At 34.9% G+C, this 19,670-nt stretch overlaps 1 protein-coding gene and 1 long non-coding RNA gene across 2 annotated transcripts in view; one reads left to right on the top strand and one right to left on the bottom strand.

Moving 5' to 3' along the window:
* Positions 1-19,670, top strand: part of STK3 (serine/threonine kinase 3) — a 282,817-nt gene that overhangs the window by 30,991 nt on the left and 232,156 nt on the right. The window contains exons 2-3 of the mRNA XM_042923147.1: positions 3,532-3,612; positions 12,293-12,421. Coding sequence (XP_042779081.1) covers positions 3,532-3,612; positions 12,293-12,421 — 210 coding nt within the window. The remainder of the gene's footprint in view (positions 1-3,531; positions 3,613-12,292; positions 12,422-19,670) is intronic.
* The window catches only part of LOC122210471, a 47,891-nt gene that overhangs the window by 14,066 nt on the left and 14,155 nt on the right, over positions 1-19,670 (bottom strand). The window contains exon 2 of the long non-coding RNA XR_006198078.1: positions 2,156-2,294. This is a non-coding gene — a long non-coding RNA (uncharacterized LOC122210471). The remainder of the gene's footprint in view (positions 1-2,155; positions 2,295-19,670) is intronic.

The raw sequence follows: 19,670 nt of genomic DNA, 5'->3' as shown, positions 1-19,670 counted from the left end.
CTCAAGTGCCCCATAAGACCTCTTTTTTAAAGCTGTGGTAAAACAAACAAACAAACAAACAAACACCCAAAACATTAAATTTATTATCTTAAGAAATTTTTAAGTTCGGTAGTATTAAGTATATTCATAATGTTGTTCAACAGATATCTGGAACTTTGCTACCTTGCAACACTGCGACTCTGTACCCACTAAACATGAATTCTACTTCCTCTTTACCCCCAGCTCTTGGCAACCACCTTTCCACTTTTGTTTTTATAATTTTGACTGATATGTCATGTGAGTGGAATTATGCAGTATTTGTCCTTTTGTGACTGGCTTATTTCACTTAATGTGATGTCCTCAAGGTTCATCCATGTTGTAGGTTTCATTCTTTTTTTTTTTCTTAATGTTTATTTATTTTGAGAGAGAGAGAGAGAGAGAGAGAGAGAAAGAGAGAGCAAGTGGGGGAGGGGCAGAGAGATAGAGAATCCCAAGCAGGCTGTGCACTATTAGTGTGGAGCCCAACGTGGGGCTCAGACTCATGAACTGAATTGTGAGATCATGACCTGAGCTGAAATCAAGAGTCCAACACTTAACTGACTGAGCCATCCAGGTGCCCCAGGACAGTTTCCATTCTTTGAAAGTTGCATACTATTCCATTGTATGCCTATACCATACTTTGGTTGTCTTTTCATCTGTTGATGGACATTTGGTTGTTTCCACCTCTTGGCTATTTAGAATAATGCTGTAAGCATGGGGTACACAGATACTTCTTTAAGATGCTGCTTTGAGTTCTTTTGTATATGTACCCAGAAGTGGGATCAACGGATTATATTGTAGTTCTATTTTTAATTTTTTGAGGAATCTTCATATTGTTTTCCATAATGGCTGCACCACTTTACATTCCCACCAACAGTGCACAAGAGTTCCAATTTCTTCACATCCTCATTATTGTTATTTTATGTTATTTTTAATAGTTTTAGTTTGAGTGTTTTTATCATGAAAGGATATTGAATTTTGCTAAATACTTTCTCTGCATCACTGGAGATGATCATGTGATTTTTGCACTTAATTTTAAACAAATGATTGCATTTCATTTGTTGAACCATTATTACATTACAGGTGTAAATTCCACTTGTTCATGGTGTATAATTCTTTTAATGTGCTGTGAATTTGGTTTGCTAGTATTTTGTTGAGGATTTTTGTATCAGTATTTAAGGATATTGGTCTGTAGTTTTCATGCTGTATCTTTATGTGGTTTTGGTTCATAGTAATGCTGGCCTTTCAGAATAAATTTGGAAGTGTTCTTTACTCTTTAGTTTTTTGGAAGAGTTTGAGGAGTGTTGGTGTTAATTCTTCCTTAGATGTTTGATAGAATTCTCCAGTGAAGCCCTTTAGTCCTGGGCTTTTCTTTGTTGAGAGATTTTTTTATTACTCCTTCAATCTCCTTAGTATTTACACGTCCACTGAGAATATTTATTTTTTCAGGATTCAGTCTTGATAGATTGTGTATTTCTAAGAATTTAACCATTTCTTCTACATTATCTGATTTGTTGGTGTATAATTATTCGTAGTATTTTCCTATAATTGTTTTTATTTCTGGGAGCATGAGTTTTGATGTCCCCTCTTTCATTTCTAATTTTGGTTGTTTGAGTCTTCTCTCTCTCTCCCTATCCCTCTCTCTCTCTCTTTCTCTCTCTCTCTTTTAAGTCTAGCTTTGTTTGTCTAGGGTTTATTAATTTTGTTGGTCTTTTCAAAAAACAAACTTTGGGTTTTTGTCTTGGTCTGTTTAGGCTGCTACAAATACCACAGACCAGGTAGCTTATAAACAACAGATTTGTTTCTCATAGTTCTGGAAACTTGGAAGTCCAAGATCAAGGTGCCAGAATGGTCACATTCAGGTGAAAGCTTGCTTTCTTTTTCATAGTGAGCACTTTGTGTGTCCTAAAATGGAGGAAGGGATCTGAAGCAGGCACAGAGCCTGATGTGGGACTCGAACTGTGAGATTGTGACCTGAGCCTGATTCTGATTATCCTTTGATAATGTTTTGATTACCATTTCAATATTGTTACTACTAATTGGTCTGTTCAGATTTTCTATATGGGAAGTGATAGTTTTTAAAAAAGAGTTCCTTAACATGGTTTACAAAGCTTTTTTAAAATTTGACTTTGCTTACCTCTACATCCTGTTCACTTTTTCTTTATTCATACTGAATTATTTTAGTTCTTCATACATGACATTTCATTCATACTGAATTAACCTTGTTCCATCAAATTCGCCATGCATAATCCTTCTCACCTCTTGTTTCCAGATATCTGCATATGCCGTATATATAGATGATTTTTAAAGAAGGCAAAACAAAACAAGAACACATTTCATTATGGCAATGTGGCAGTCAGATAGAGTAGAAAACTAAAACCTCATAAGTGAAGTCAAAATACAATTGAAAATATTTGAAACCTAAACAAAGGCAAGTTTACCTTGTATATAGGTAAGAAAAGGACCAAAAAACTTGAAGAGAAATGAACAAAGGAAATGAATAGATGGTCTAGTTTCATAATGATGTTAAAAGATACTCAGTTTCACTCAAAATAAGAGAAATACAAATTAAATCTATTCTGAGTGACACGTTTTCAGCTAACATATTGACTGAAACCCAGATATATAGTTAAATACTTTGTTGGTGAAATTGTGGGGGAAGAGTCTCTCTCATATATTACTGGTAGGATAATAAATTGGTGCAAGCTCCCTGGAGGGCAGTTTGCTAGTATCTATCACTATACGTATATATTTATATAACATATAGTTATAGTAGATGAAACGTAAAATGTAATCAATAACCTTAATAATTGCTATGTAGTTGTTACTATAGTGATTATATTGTATTATTTGTTATCAAATATGATTATGCTTATAGTACATATACTTGTTCAATACATATGCTTCTATATTTTTTTTTGTGTGTATGTATGTGTATATGTATTCTCTGGATCTTGCAGTTTCACTTCTGGGAATTTATCCTACAGATGCAGTGGAACATGTGTGAACTGACTTATGTATACATTTATCCAGTGCAGTGTTGTTTATAATAGCAAAAGGAAACCTAGATATTCATAAAAAAGTGATTTGTAAGAGATGCTACATCTTTGCAATAGTGTAGGATGTAAATGTAAAAAAGAATGAATGGGGATGCTTTCTATGTACTTGTGTTGTAGATTCTCCAATATAGGCTACATGTTGTTAAATGAAAACAGCAAAGTTATAACAGAGTGGGTAGAAAGAGTGTGTATAAAATGCTATCTTATGTGTTAAAAAGGGTGAGAAGTAAAAATATATGTTCATATTTGTATAAAGATTTCATAAGAAGCTAATAAAAGTAGTCATTTGAGGTGTTCTGGGAAGATTAGGAATAGGGATTGAAACGAGACTATTTGCCTCATGTTTTTTATATTGTTTTATTTTTGAACTATCTGAATAGATTACCTCTTAAAAATGAAATTAAAATTTTTATAAAAAGTCTTAAAATATTTCTCTCTCTCTTTTTTTCATCAGTAAGCTAAAAAAGCTGAGTGAAGACAGTCTGACTAAGCAGCCTGAAGAAGTTTTTGATGTATTAGAGAAACTTGGAGAAGGGTAAGTACAAAAAATATGAAAGTAGCATTAGGTAATGACAGAAAATTATAAATTACTATATAATATTAATCTTTCACTAGAGTATATTTTACTGAATAGAAGTAGTATAGAGAGAACACACTTCAACATAATAAAGGCCATGACACGCCCATGGCATACATCATACTCAGTGGTGAAAAACTAAAAGCTTTTCTTCTAATATCAGGTACAAGACATGGATGAACACTCTCACCACTTTTATTTAACACAGAACAGGAAGTCCTAGCGAGAGTAATTAGGAAAGAAAAAGAAATGAAAATATCCAAATGAAATAGGAAGAGATAAAATTGTTTCTATTTGCACATGACATGATATTATATAGAAGAACTCAGAGTCCACCCAAAATTTGTTAGAATTAATAAAATAATTATAAATGAATTATAATTATATCAGAAAGAAGGAAACGCCTAGGAAAAATTTAACCAAGGAGGTGAAAGATCTGTTTATTGAAAGCTGTAATACATTGATGCAAGAAATTGAAGACAAAAAGATATTTTGTGCTCATAGACCGGGAGAATTCATATTGTTAAAATGTTCATACTACCCAAAGCAATCCACAGATTCATTGTAGTCCCTAACAAAATACCAACGGTATTTTTCACAGAAATAGAACAAACTGTTGTACAATTTGTTTGGAACTACAGAAAACCCTGAATAGCTAAAGCAATTATGAGAATAAAGAATTAATCTGGAGGCATCATGCTCCCTGATTTCAAACAATATTACAAAACTGTTGTAATCAGGGGTGCCTTGGTGGCTCTGTTGTTTAAGTGTCCAACTTCGGCTCAGGCCGTGATCTCATGGATTGTGAGTTTGAGCCCTGCATCAGGCTGTCTGCTGTCAGCACAGAGCTTGCTTTGGATCCTCTGTGCCCCTCTCTCTGCCTCTCCCCTGCTCACATGCTCTGTCTCTCTCAAAAGTAAATAAACATTAAAAAAAAACCTGTAGTAATAAAAATATTATGGTATTGGTATAAAAACAGTTTAATGAAGCAATATAGAGAACTCAGAAACAAACCCATGCATATATAATCAGTTAATTTATGACAAAGGAGCCAAGAATATACAATGGGGAAAGGAGAATTTCTTTAATAAATGATGTTGGAAAACTGGACACCCACATGCAAAAGAATGAAACTGGGCTTCTGTCTTATACTCAAAAATCAACTCAAAATGGATTAAAGACTTGAATGTAAAACCTGAAACTTAAACTCCTAGAAGAAAACATGGGCAGTAAACTCCTTGACGTTGGTCTTGACATGACATTTTGGATTTGACACCCAAAGAAAAGGTAACAGAGGCAAAAATGAAACAAGTAAGTGGGACTATGTCAAACTGAAAAATGTCTGCAGTGGAAGGAAACCATTGATAAAATGAAAAAGCAACCTGTAGAATAGGAGAAAATATTTGTAAGTAATATATCTGATAAGGGGTTAATATCCAAAACATATAAAGAACTCATACATCTCAATAGCAAAAAACCTGAACATTTTAATTAAAAAATGGATAGAGGATCTGAATAGATGTTTTTCCAAAGAAGACATCCAGATGGTCAGCACGTGCAAGAAAAGATGCTCAGTATCATGAATCATCAGGGAAATGTAAATCATAACCACAATGAGCTATCACCTCACACTTGTTAAAATGGCTATTACCAAAAAGACAAGAAATAACAAGTATTGGTGAGAATGTGGGGAACAGGGAACTGCTGTGCCCTGTTGGTGGGAATGAACATTGGTGCAGCCACTATAGAAAACAATATAGAGGTTCTTCAAAATATTAAAAATAGAACTACCATATGATCCAGCAGTCTCTCTTCTGGGTATATATATGTGAAGGAAGCAAAATCATCATCTTGAAGAGATACCTGTATCTTCATGTTCAATGCACCATTATTTACAACAGCCAAGACATAGAAACAATGTAAGTGTCCCATTGATGGTTGTATGGGTAAAGAAAATATGGTATATACAGATGGGTAAAGAAAATGTGGTATATATGGATGGTCCCCAATTTACCTGGTTTGACTTATGATGGTGCAAAAGTGATATGCATTCAGTAGAAACCATATATCAAATTTTGAATTTTGATCTTTTCCTGGGCTAATGATATGTAGTATCATAACCTTTCTTATGTTGGTAGGCGGCAGAAGTAAGCCACAATTCTTACTCAGCCATGCAGTCATGAAGGTAATTAATACACTTACAACCATTTTGTACTCATACCACCATTCTGTTTTTTACTTACAGCGTAGTATTCAACAAATTACATGAGATATTCAACACTTTATTACAAAACGAGCTTTGTGTTAGATGATTTTGCCCAACTGTAGGTTAACGTAAGTGTTCTGAGCACATTTAGGATAGGTTAGGCTAAGCTGTGATGTCTGGTAGGTTAAACATATTAAATGCATTTTCGTCTTAAGATATTTTGAACTTACTATGGATTTATCAGGACATAGCTTCCGTATAAGTCAAGGAAGATTCATATATATAATGGAATATTATTCGGTCATAAAGAGGACATTATGCTAAGTGAAATAAGTCAGAGAGAGAAATACTGTATGATCTCACTTATATGTGGAATCTAAAAAGCCAAGCTCATAGAAACAGAGAACAAATTGGTGGTTTCCAGAGAGAGGATAACGGGGAGTGGGAGAAATGGGTGAAGGGGGTCAAAAGGTACAAACTTCTAGTTATAAGATAAATAAGTTCCAAGGATGTACATATATAGCATGGTGATTAGTTAACAATGCTATATTAAAGATTTCAGTGTTGCTAAGAGAGTAGATCTTAAAAGTTCTCATCATAAGAAAAAACTTTTTTCTGACTCTGTGAGCTGTTAGGTGTCCACTAAACTTGTAATCATTTTGTAGTATATACATACATTAAATCATTATGTTGTACACCTTAAACTACTACAATATTATATATGTCAGATATATCTCAATAAAAGTGGAAAGGAAAAAAATAGTAGTAGTATTAAAATTAATATACTTTGCAACAGTCAATATGAATTTGAAAATACTGGATTGTGCTAAATCTAGTAATTGTGTTTTTCAGAGAAGTAGGATACACACACACACACACACGTATACACACACATACATATATATGTGTGTGTGTGTATGTGTGTGTATATATATATATATATATATGTATATATACACATAAGAAAGGCAAGAAATGTGCCATAAAGTGACTCACAAGGTTTGTTAATTTGTTCTGTCTGGTGTTCTTATTAATAAGCTTGAAAGATTTTGACTTTGTTAGGCAAGTGAACATAAGACCATCTTTCAGGATGTTGGGACTCATTTTACTTGGGGAAAAATGAGTAATAGATTGTAAATAGAGTGTCTCAGTGAGACAGAGGAATACTTAATATGATTTAAAATAATAGTAGAGAAATGTTTCAATTTTAGCACATAGGGACATTTAATGAAATGGCAGAGTATAAAAGAACTTTCAAAATGATGAAAGGCATAAAACAATTAAAATGGTGTAAACCAGTGAGAGCGAGGAAAAGGAAATAGAGGAAACAAAAATGTAAAATAATAAGCTAAATGTAAGTTGGAAGGAATAAAATGAAATATATTTTTCACTAAATGTCAGTTATCCATTAAAAGACAAACTAGTAGGGTCAATTAAAATGCAAAAATCTAGGAATATGCTATTTATAAGAGGCCTGTAGGGTAGAAATATAGGGATAGTTCCTATTAGAGATGCCGATAAGAAAGAGATAATCCTACAAATAAAAAGAAAAAGAAATAGGAGTGGCAATATTTTTATCAGGTAAATTAATTAAACTTAAAAGATCTCAAGTGAATAAAGAGGGGTTAATATCCAAATAAAGAATAATGAGGGACTTAAGGTAGTGGCATATAAGACAATTTATATGAAACGTATATGTGTCAGTCACTATGACAGTTAAATTTGTGAAGGAAAGCTGTTAGAAATGTCAGGGGAGTCTCATAAAAGTATATTCAGATGGGAGATTTTCATAAATCTCTTTAAGAATTGGACAAGAGTAGTAGAAAAAAAGACATAGAGGATCTAAATATTATAATCAACGAACTTGATTATATTTATAAATATACAGTGTATATCTGTGCTTGTATTACAACATATATTTTGGCATTCCTCCTTTTTTTGGTATGTTCATAAAGCATTGATTAAAAAACTAGCACATTGTAAAAAAAGATTTTGTATGTCTCACTGTTGATTATAGTTTGTTAAAATTAGAAATAATTACAATATGATAAAACCCATACTTGTTGGAATTTAGTACACAAAGTCTGAGGTAACCTATAGATTAAAGAGGAAACTATGAATTATTTAGAAAATGAAAAAGAGAACAAATCATACCAATATCTGTGGAATCCAGAGAAGCTGTAATTAGGGGAAAACATTTAGTTTTAAATTCCTTCATTACTAACAAAGAAATACCAAAAGAAAAGAACTTAGTGCTTACACAGTGAACTTAGAAAAATAATAAAATGTACCCAAAAAATTAGGAAGAGAGAATTCATAAAAGAAAAAGCTGAAATTAATGAAATAGAAAATAAAATTTAGAAATGATTAATAGAAAAATTATTTCTTAGAGCAGATCAATAAAATAGTTAAACCTCTTCTGACTTTGACTAAAGAAAGAAGAGCAAAATGATAAAAAATTTGGAATAAGAAAGAAGTTACAACCAAAGATAGAGAAACAGTTTGAAGAATTAAGAGGCCACTATATGTTGCTCTAATGACAACTCATTTGAAAATCCAAAAGTAGATGTTTTCATAATGTAAATTCTATAAATTTCATAATAAAATATAAATATATAATAATATAAATTGATCCTCAAAAAAGTTAAAACTTAAATAGATCATTTACCATGGAAAAGATGGAAAGATAGATCTCTGTTAATTAAAAAAGATACCAGCTCATAGCACTGGTATTCACAAGAGGCAAATGTGGAAATGCTTATCAACTGGTGAATGGATAAAATGTGATATATCTGTACAATGGAATATTATTTAGCCATTAAAAGGAATGACGTACTGATACATGCTACAGTAGGATGAACCTTGAAAATATTCTATTTAGTGAAAGAAGCCAGATACAGAAGCCATATATTACATGATTCCATTTATATGAAGAATCCAGAATAGATAAGTCCAGAGACCAGAAAGGAGATTCCAAATGATTTGGTGCTAGACAGAAGTAATGATGATACAACATTGAGAATGCACTAAATGCCACTGAATCGTACACTTAAAAGTGTTGAAAATGGTGTATTTTATGTTATATGCATTTTACTAAAAAAAAAAAAAAGCTAAGTCTTTAAAGGGCACATAACTGTAGTTATTTTTATGAAGCCAGCATAATTTTAATATCCAAACTTAAATGTATAAAAAAAAAGAAAATTCAGCCTTACTTTGCTACCCATTATGATTTTCATGCCTGCTTTGTCTCTGGTAGAAAGATTTTGCTAGTTCTTTTCACTTCTTTATGGATCCTATCTCTCATTAAAATTAGGGAGCCCATTTCACTGTTGGCATCTCTGTTATCGCTGACCTGCACTATAGAGCTTCCAAGGATGCTAGTAAGGGGAGTATCTTCTGGACCCTCTCAGTGAGCATAGTAGGAGTTTGGTGAACAAGTCAAATATATCCATTCCAGTATCTTATCTACTTGAACCTTTGGTCTCCTTTCTCTAATGTATACTGAGGATCTCTGGCATTTCTCTGTAGGCCACTTTAGAGTCCAAGTTTCAGTTAACTAGCTGGGCATACTGTTGGGAGCATACTCCTAACTGCTTGAGATAACACACTGGGTCTGGAATTTCTGGTCTTGTATCCATATCTGTGAATTCCTTTCTCCCTAGAAATCTTGGAATCTATTCCCACACATATTCTTTAGAATTCTGATAAAAACTGACAATAATCTTAAACTTTTTTGGTATGAAAAAGCAAGGTGCTATTGCATCAGATTTTATATTCATCCCTCTGGTGTCTGGGGATTTGAGTGTAGTTATAGGACTGGAAGCAATGAGAGGTGATGGAGGAGGATCTACATTCCCCTGAAAAGTGACTGCCTCAGGTGAGGTCATTATGGAGTCTTTAGGCATTGTGAGGCTCACCTTCTCCCACTGGGGAATAGGGTTGCTTTTGTTGGTAAGGGAGGCTTGGTAGGTTTGGGGGGTTCAAGGTACTCAGATTAATAAATGTCTACTTAAATGTCTCATTACCAACTCACTGGATACCTCTCTTTATAGTTAAAAGTCTAACTTTAACAGAATAGACCTGGTGATGTTGTGAATTTAGTTTGCAATGTAATTCAGCTAGCATAGATTGGACCTTGAGTTTATTTTCAGAAGTCTCAGCCCTGTGCCTATAATAATTAAAAAATTCTTTTGGGGCATTCAGAAGTTTTCTGGTTCTCAGTCTTGAGCTGGAAATTTAAGCTCTGAGCTTGTCATATTTGTTATGTAACTTTTCCAATGTAGGCCTGTTCTATAGTATTTGTACTCTTATTTTCATTGTAACGTTCTAATGATACAGGTACTTGGTCTTCTAAAGCTTTACTTACTCTTTAGGCAACTAAGGGTAATAATTTAAATAATTGTTTTGCCACTGAATTCCATAGACTGTCAATATTCTATTTGTACTTGCATTGAAGTCATTACTGTCTTCAGATCTAAGAAAGAACTAATTCAAGCTTCTTATCTTTAAGATCTTTCCCTTGGAACCACTTCCTATGCCAAAAACTATTGGTAGCAGGGTTTGATCAGGAAAAGAAAAGCTCCTTGTTGTACTCTGGTTATAGAGAGTTTATTATAAAATTAGGAGCTCAAATGACTTGTTGAAGGGCCGCAGATACAGAGGTCATCAAATCTGCTAATGAAGGTCAGAGAAGCCGACACTAAACATCTCTGCCTGAAACACTGAAATGAGTGTTTCTTAAAAGCTCACTGGGAATCTACTGGAATCCTTAAGAATCTTTGAGAAGCTCCCGCCAACTCTCTTATTCTGTAGCAACATGTATTGGTCATCAAAAACTCAGCAGGAAGCCACCGTATATGTCATATTTGTCAGTGCATCTGCTCCAACTACATCTGGAGAATGATGGTTTCTCCTCAACTTTTTGCTGTTCAGATTTCGTGCATATTCTTCTCGTTGTCAGACTGTTAACTAGGTTCCATTCAAGGAAAGGAATTCTGGGAAATGTGGTTCCCAGCTTCTCTTTTGCAGTAATGAGACTTTAGAAGAGAGTGATGGTGTTCATTCGCAGTAGATAACCCATCACTGAATTCTGTATTGGCTTTTGAGGGAATATATATATATATATATATATATATATATGCACACATGCATGTTTATATACATATATATGTATACATACATATATGATGTTTAAGAGGGGAGGTATATATGTGTGTGTGTGTGTGTATTTTTACGTGCATAAATTAGGACTACATACACAAAAAGGTGTCTTTGAGTATCAAATTAAAGAAATTACTTCGGAAAGCTTAAAGAAACAGAGGATAGGATAAAATTCATTTTATTAGGGTAGCTGGTTTATCACTTATTTTTCACTTATTTTAAAAGATTATAAATTTGAAAGTGATTCTGCATAGCTTTCTAATACTAGGAAACGTGCCATGTCTTTCAATGACTTGCTCTTCTTTCTCCTCTGCAGAAATGATTCAGTGGGAAGAGTATGGTCTTTGGAATCATTATATGTTTAAATTCTTTGTTAAATTATATGTTTAAATTCAGTATCTGAGTCTCTGTTCCCTCATTTATAAAATGTTGGTGGTAGTATTTTACCTCACAGTTGAGAGGGTTGAATTCGATAATTCATGTAAAACACTAATCCTAGTACCTGGCTTACTGTAAGAAAAGAAAGTGGTAGCAATGTTTACTTTGTCTTCTAATTCATACCAGAGTACACATGGCTTCCCTCTCTCGTTGTTTTGCGCTTTAAAACACATAAATATTTAATTGGCAAAGTTTCAAGGGTTGTAGCAGAGATGATTTTTGGGCAGGGGGCCATTAGATCCTATTACTCCTTTGATTTACCTGTAAGTGTGTGGTCTTGCTCTTGAGGAGGAGGAGGAGCATTTGAGGAGACCTTGGATGTATGACAAAGGGAAAACCAGATTCCTTGCTTCTCTAACTTTGGTAATAATGTAGTCCTCAGCTGAGGGTTTCATTTTGCTTTTATTCGGTCTCAACAGGCATGGGGCTTTGATATTTTGGGGATGATTATGCTTAAGGTGAGATAGGCCTTTTCCCCTAACTTGAGACTTTGGCTGTTTTTGTTCTATATTTCATTCTTTTAATTTTCATTTATATCTTCTTAATGCTGCATGTGTTTGAGTTGACAAACCGTAAGTCTACTTCTTTCATTCATAAGGAAAAAAGCAAATCTTTATGTATGAACTTGATGATTTTAGTAGATTTTAACTATATAATTGAAGCATTAAAGCTAAGGTATAATTCACTTTTCTTATTTGTTTACTTTGAGTTATCACCATTAAATAGTGTTTTAAACCAGAAAAAACTATATGCAAAAACTCACTCATAGTAGACTTTTTCTTTAATACCTATGATATTTGAAAGGAAAAAAATAAATGTCTTGGTTTCTTTTAGGTCTTACGGAAGTGTATTTAAAGCAATACATAAGGAATCTGGTCAGGTTGTGGCAATTAAACAAGTACCTGTTGAGTCGGATCTTCAGGAAATAATCAAAGAAATTTCCATAATGCAACAATGTGACAGGTATGAAGAGATCTTATTTCTTTATTTACCTTCATTCTGATGAGTTTTGCTAATAATATGTAAGAAAATGTATTCTTTGGACATCTGGTTAGCTTTCTGACTTTCCATCTGAAGTGAGACTAATCCTTCAAGGAAGATAAGGATAGTTTTGTGGTGTTGTCTTTAGGACTTACAGTTCTAAGGGGGAAATAATCTTATAAAGCAACATATGGTGGCAGAAAATACTTAAGCCATTTTCTTATTTTCAGGGCAAATTATGGGTGAAAATTATTTTTTAATGTGAAGGGGGATCATTTAACAGTCTTTTTTTATATAATTGTTTTTAGTAATTAAAAACAGCCATGTTTTATGTAACTCTAATTCATTCAACAAACATTTACTGAGCATTGCTGGTGGGCCAGCTGCTACTATGCCAGAGTCCAGGAATACCAAAAGAACTAAACTATTGCTTTTCTTCTTGAGGGGCTAGTGATCTAGTTGGGAAGACAGATACTTACATAAATAGCTATATAATACAGCACAGTCCCTGTACTCCCTGGTGCATGGGGTGATGTGAGAGCAAGGAGGCAGGGTACCTTAACTCCCAGCCAGCAGTTATGAAGTCTGGCATGCTGAGGAAGAGTTAATTAAAATTGTGGAGAAATGGAGGGATGAGAGAGAGTGAAGAGAATTATAGGTAGACAGGTGAAAATCAGCTCACTGGTATGTGCTGTTCCGACAAGGTTTAGAATTACCGGAGTGGAAGGCATGAGACAGAGATTGGTGTGAAATGGGATAGGGAAATGGAGCTGACCGTGAAGTGTCTTATGTGCCCTGTTAAGTAGTTTGGTCAGAAACGCAGAGTTTATGAATTAGGACTATGTTTAGCCTATAGTTACTTAGTTAAAGAGGGATTTCATTACTCTCCCTTTACAGTGGTCTCCAGGTAGGGTTGGTATAGCAGCATAAAGTAACCACAGTCTCAGACTCAGACTTTTTTTCTTATACTGTGCTATCCTTATTACGTGGCTTGTGTCCTCATGCTTATTATCTTGTGGTTCGAAGAGGGCTGCTCTTGCTCCAGCCTTATGTTTATGTTCCAGTAGAAGAAAAAAGGGAAAAGGCAGGAAAGAGCTTTCCCAGAAACCCTCAACTTACGTTTTAATCATCAAAATTGATTGAGCCACATGGTATATTACAGCTGATGACTCAGGGGAATCTGGACACATTGTCACCTCTAATCCGATCAGGGCCCAATATATTAGTAAGAGGTCTATGAAAAACTTTCTCTTCCAAAAGTGTATAAGGTCCATATATTATAAGCCCTTTGGCTAATGAGGTGACTGAATAATCATAGAAGAACTTTGTTGCTTGAGTCTGTTCAGTTTTGCTTTTCTTTATTGTGTACTACATATTTAGATTATATATTTTCAATAAAGGCTGTATAACTGGAAATTCAAGTGGTTATAGAAAAAAATACATTCCTCGGCTCCCAGATCAAAATATGTAATTCAAAGTTTTCCCACACCTTACTATTAATCTGGTAATTTGATAAGAATATGGTTACCACAGTTTGTTGTAGAAAAGAAAGATTGAGCATAGAATAGTGTTGGGCCCATCAGGGGCTTAATACTTGCATGTTGCTATTACTACTTTATTCTTATGATTAAGTATAGTTTAGGGACTGCTGTTGTCCTTTAGAGGTTTTAACTTGAGTGTGCTCTGGGAAAGGCAGGGTTGCAAATATTACCTATCATACACATCTTCCTCTAATCTTTGTGCATCTTAGGACCAATCTGCTCTTGCTCACATTTCTTTCTCAGCTACCTGTTTGTTTCTTTTGCTTTCAGTTTTCACTCTTCCAACCCATTTTCTACCCTAAAACTGGAGTGATCTTTCTAAAATGCAGATCTAATTAAGCCATTCCTTGTTTAAAACCTTAAATGCTTTCCCATTGCCTGGATAGATCCAACCTCCTAAGCATGGCATATAAAGTCCTTTATAATTGTGCCTGTGCTTCCAGTCTTCTGTCTTACCTGAGTTTCTCTTTTAAGCACACTTTTACTTGCATTCTCTGTCACCTGACTCTTAAATTCTGTGATTTTGGGAGTATGTCTTAGTAAGTGCCCTGGATTTTGCCACACAGTGGTTACTCAAATATGGGAATTACTGATTCTAGTCCGGGCGACTCAACTGGAGAATACCCAGAAGGAACTTCGCATTTAACATTCTTAGACCAAATTTTTAATTATTGCAGAGAAGCCTCTGCAGTTCCTGTTCTGTTAATGGCATCATCACCTACTTAGTCTCCCAACAACAAAATTGAGAGTCATCTTTGTTTCTTTTTCTGATACTTCTGAGGGCGCTATCTTATAGATTCTCCTTCTGAAATGTCTTCACTATCTTTATCCTTCTCTTCATTTCCTGAGAGGGACTCATATTACCACACGTTACAATGCCTAGCACTACTGTACTTTTTGTTGAGTGAATGTGAATGGATATGGTATGAATAAGGAATATGGAAGAGTGTTGTAGGTTGAGGGAACCCTAGGGAAATCTGGTCCTTTGTCATTATATATTTTCAACTACTCAGGAGAAAGAAGAGTAAAGAATAAAAGGGGAAAGAAATGTGAATAAAGTTCTAGAAATTTTGTACCACTTTATAGCAGAATGTCTTGTACATGGTAGGGATGTCTCAAATATTTGTTGACTGAAATATGGTGGAACAATTACTGGTAAAAAATAGTTCATGCCTTTTGGATTTTACTTTCAGATTCACTATTCACATGAAATAGTGAAGAATCAGAAAAATTAGTAGGTTAAAAGATCCTAAAAATACTAAAAGATAGGACAAGTAAAAAATAAACCAGGAAATGACAGGGCAAGCATTACATTTTAGCTACTAATTACTAGTGTTAATTTAGATGTGGTATCAGGAAACTAACATATAAATGATTTGTAAGAGAACAGTACAAATTGAAAAATTCCCACTTAGAGAAAATGAGATTTGCATTTTTGAAATTAAAATAAGGTCTATTCAGCTATATGAACATTTGGCAAATTGTCTATAAAAAGAGACCAGAGGGTGTTTAAATTTTTTTGTTCATTTTAGTAAATATTAAACATGTGTTTAATACTGCATTTTGGCATAAATATTTGAGGGAGCCCATCTACATTGTTTATTACAGAATCTTTTGTGTCTAGTCCAGTGCTTGGCACAGAGTAGACGTTTAATAAATATTTGTTGAATATATAAATCATAGAATGTTAATGTTAGGCTAGATCTCTGTAGGGTCTATTAATTTAGAGTTTTGCAAATGTATTTATTCTGCTCTAAGGAGGTGCGGGTATTTTCCTCCAACAGTGAAGGATTGAGCAGAATGAGAAACTTCAGCCATTGCTTTTATCTTTTTTCTATACTGGGGCTCATTCTAAAATTTTATTTGAGGAAAAGACTCTTCGTGCTAAAGCATATTTTAGAACTTAAAAAATTTTACATATACAGAAAATGGGACCTAGAGATTTTACATGAATTGTCCCAAATCACACAGCTAGTTAGTGACTGGGATGCCATAAGAACACACATTTGCTACGCTAGCCTGTGCTGAAGAAAGCAGGGTCTACAGAAAGATTCCAGCACTTCAGACTGAAGCACTCTCAAGGCATTGCTAGCGGTGGAGGCAGGAGCTGGTCAGTAATAGTTAGGAATACTGTGTGCTAGGTAATTTGGAGACAAGGGAACCACAGTTGATATGGCCCCTATATTTCTTGTCCTTACACTACTCATGGAACTTCTCCTGTGTAAACCAGGAGAAATGTGTTGTTACCACATGCATCAAGGCACACAATTATTCACTTATTTATGCACTCAACTAATATATATTGAGTACATACTGGTAAGGGGAGCCTTTATGCATTGCTCACAGGAGATACAACAATGAAGGAGTCTTAGACTTTAGAGGGACTTTCAGTTAGATGGGAGAGGCAGATGAATGGATGGACTGTTTTATACAGTGTGATAAGAGCTGGGATGGGCTAATTATGGAAACTATGTAGGTCGGAATACATATCCAACACCTCACCATTGGAGATTCAGGGAAGGCTACTCCAGGGAGGTCATACCCAAACTAAGTGATTTAGAATTACTTAGATTTGGGGGGCAAAGAGGAGAGGCAATCCATGTGTTGGGAATAGCACATTTTTAGCTGGTCTGCTTAGAGGCTTCTACCAGAGTAGTCCCTCTCCTGCCTGTTCTATTTGCTGATGTTTCTGGGTAAAATTCCATTAAAGCACTGTTAGTGAGGGCCTTCCCCCCCCCCCCCAAAAAAAAAAGTTTGAAAATCACCATACTGAAGGATTTGTGATGAATTTTGGCAATTTGTATTAGTTCATGTATATGTATATTCATTTTTGGGTGGGCCCAGAAATAAATTGCTGTGATTTAGATTTATATTGGAAACAGCTCAGTTTTCATAGGAGAGTATTCACATAGCCTTTGTAAAAACACTGTGTTACCCCTATTAGGTTTAGAGCACTGTTAAGATGGTAGAAGGATGTTAGTGAAACTTCTGTAATGAAAAATAGCCATTTCTTAGTATTTTAATTTTTACATGCTCATAATGGGAGGACTTTAGAAAATATTTGCAAAAGACTTATCTGTTAAGGTGTGTTATCAAAAAGGTACAAAGAATCCCTAAAACGTAACAAAAATATGAACAACCCAAGTAAAAAATGGGCAAAAGGCCTTCATAGATACCTTACCAGGAAAGATATGCAGATGGCAAATAAGCATATGGAAAGGTGTTTCCCATCATATGTCATTAGAGAAATGCAAATTAAAATGAGATACTACTACACACCTATTAAAATGACCCAAATCTGGAACACTGACAACACCAAATAGTGGTGAGGATGTGGAGCAAAAGGAACTTCCATTCATTGATGGTAGCAATGCAAAATGGTATAGCCAGTTTAGAAGTCAGTTTGGCCATTTTCTTACAAAACTAAGCATACTTTTAGCTATATGATCCAGCAATCATACTCCTTAATATTTATCCAAAGGAGTTGGAAACTTACGTTCACATAAAAACCTGCACACGGATGTTTATTGCAGCTTTATTTATAATTAGCAAACACTTGGAAGCAACCAAGATGTCCTTCAGTAGGTGAATGCATAAATAAACTGTGTTACATCCAGGCAATGGAATATTTTTCAGCACTAAAAGGAAGTGATTTACTAAACTATGAAAAGACATAGAGAAAACTTAAATGCATATTACTAAGTGAAAGAAGCCAATTTGAAAAGGCTACATACTGTATGATTCTCACTTTATGACATTCTAGAAAAGACAAAACTAAGGAGGCAATAAAAAGATCAGTGGTTGCCTAAGGGTTAGCAGGGTAGGAAGGGTGAATAGATGGAACACAGAGGATTTTTAGGGTAGTGAAACTACTCTGAAAAGGAGACAGGAATGGAAAGAATATGGTCATTAGGCATGGGATGTGCCAAAAAAAAAAAAAAAAAGTTGGGGAAGATGGTACATAGTTTCATTGGGCTGAAGGTGTTAAATAGGGGAAGGGACATACATGAACAGGACAGGAGAGTGAAGCAGTGAGGAGGTGGCATGGGAGAGAGGAGTAGAATATGGCTTATGATTGTCACCCCAGTAATCAAGGCATCGTGTTTCACCTTGCTTCCTGGTGTATGCAGTAATTTGACTTGCGTCTTCCTTGACCCTCCACCCAATAGAATTTTTAAAGGCATATTTAACTATTTAGCAGTGGCAAGACTACACAGAGTTACTGGATTCTCATAAGTCCTATAAACCCATGCAGCATCCTTAGTCAAGGTTCTTAGGAATTATGGCTGAATTAAAATTTTGTGTGTTGCTTAAAATTAAATAGCGTAGAGCTAGTGTTTTGAAGGAAACTCTGCCTCCTCTAGCGTTTAAGAATCAATGTGTGGTTAAAAAACATGTTAAGAAATCTAAATAACTGTATAGTTTGTTACCTTGCTGGCTGAAATGAACAGTGACCCCTTTGACCCCTGACAGTCCTGCACAATGTAATCCTCTTTAAATTCTTGCATAAACTTCTTCAGGAGTTCTCCATTGCCTTGACTGCCTTTTTTAGTCACTGAAGTTTACTCGTTTGTCTCCCTAGCTCCTGCCATTAGGCCATCTATATTGTTTAGTAAACATTGATTATTTTAAAATGATACATAGGGGTGCCTGGGTGGATCAGTTGGTTAAGTGTTGGACTTCAGCTCAGGTCATGATCTCATGGTTCGTAAGTTCAAGCCCTGAATCGGGCTCTGCGCTGACAGCTCAGAGGCTGGAGCCTGCTTCAGATTCTGTGTCTCCTTCTCTTTCTTCTCCAACCCCCCCTTGCACTCTCTGTCTCTCTCTCTCTCTCTCTCTCTCAAAAATAAATGAATAAACTTAAAAAAATAATAAAATGATACATGAATGAATGATGAATGAATTTAAATGAATGATGTCTATGTCAGTGGAAACAGACTGAGTTAGAAGTCACAAGTCTTGAACTCTTTGACCATATTAGTACCTGTGTATATAATTTTTTAAAATCACAGCATTAAATTATAATCTTTTAAAAATAATTGTATTAAAATTTTTTTTTACTGTTTATTTTTGAGAGAGTGTGAGCAGGGGAGGGGCAGAGAGAGGGGGAGACAGAGAATCCAAAGTAGGCCCTGCGCTGTCAGTGCAAAGCCCATCTCAGGGCTCGAACTCACAAACTCTGAGATCATGACCTGAGCCAAATCAGATGCTCACCACACTGAGCCACCTAAATTTTAATCTTAATTTGTCAGTCTTAAGCTTATGTTCAGTGTGCACAACATAGAAGAAAACCGGCTTACAGTCTCTTAGCTTGCCAGTCTATGTCATTATCAAATTGTGTTGAGTGTACCTTGACAATATCTCATGAATTTGTTTTCTTTGCTTTTTCTTTTACTCTCCCTTCAGTTCACCAACATCTCTTTTTAAAAATGTAGGTTTTATTATTGTTTAGGTGTGGTGACACCAATGGATCAGGAGATAAATTGTTACAGACCCCAAGAGGAGGGAGCCTGCCATGCAAGAGTGGGTGAGAAGGGGAGAGGAAGCTTATACAGGGAAGCACCAGGGTCAGATAGGAGGCAGAAGGAGAGCATGGAAAACATGGGCAGTAGCCTTTATTGTGATTCTATGGGAAGGAATGGATGAGGTGGGGTAAAGAGGTCTAGGATTGGTTGGTTTGAATGATTTCA

This window comes from Panthera leo, chromosome F2 (assembly GCF_018350215.1).
Source record: "Panthera leo isolate Ple1 chromosome F2, P.leo_Ple1_pat1.1, whole genome shotgun sequence".
NCBI classification, from domain to species: Eukaryota; Metazoa; Chordata; class Mammalia; order Carnivora; family Felidae; genus Panthera; species Panthera leo.
Note: the sequence above shows the minus strand (reverse complement) of the source record. Positions and strands in the feature narration are given on the sequence as shown.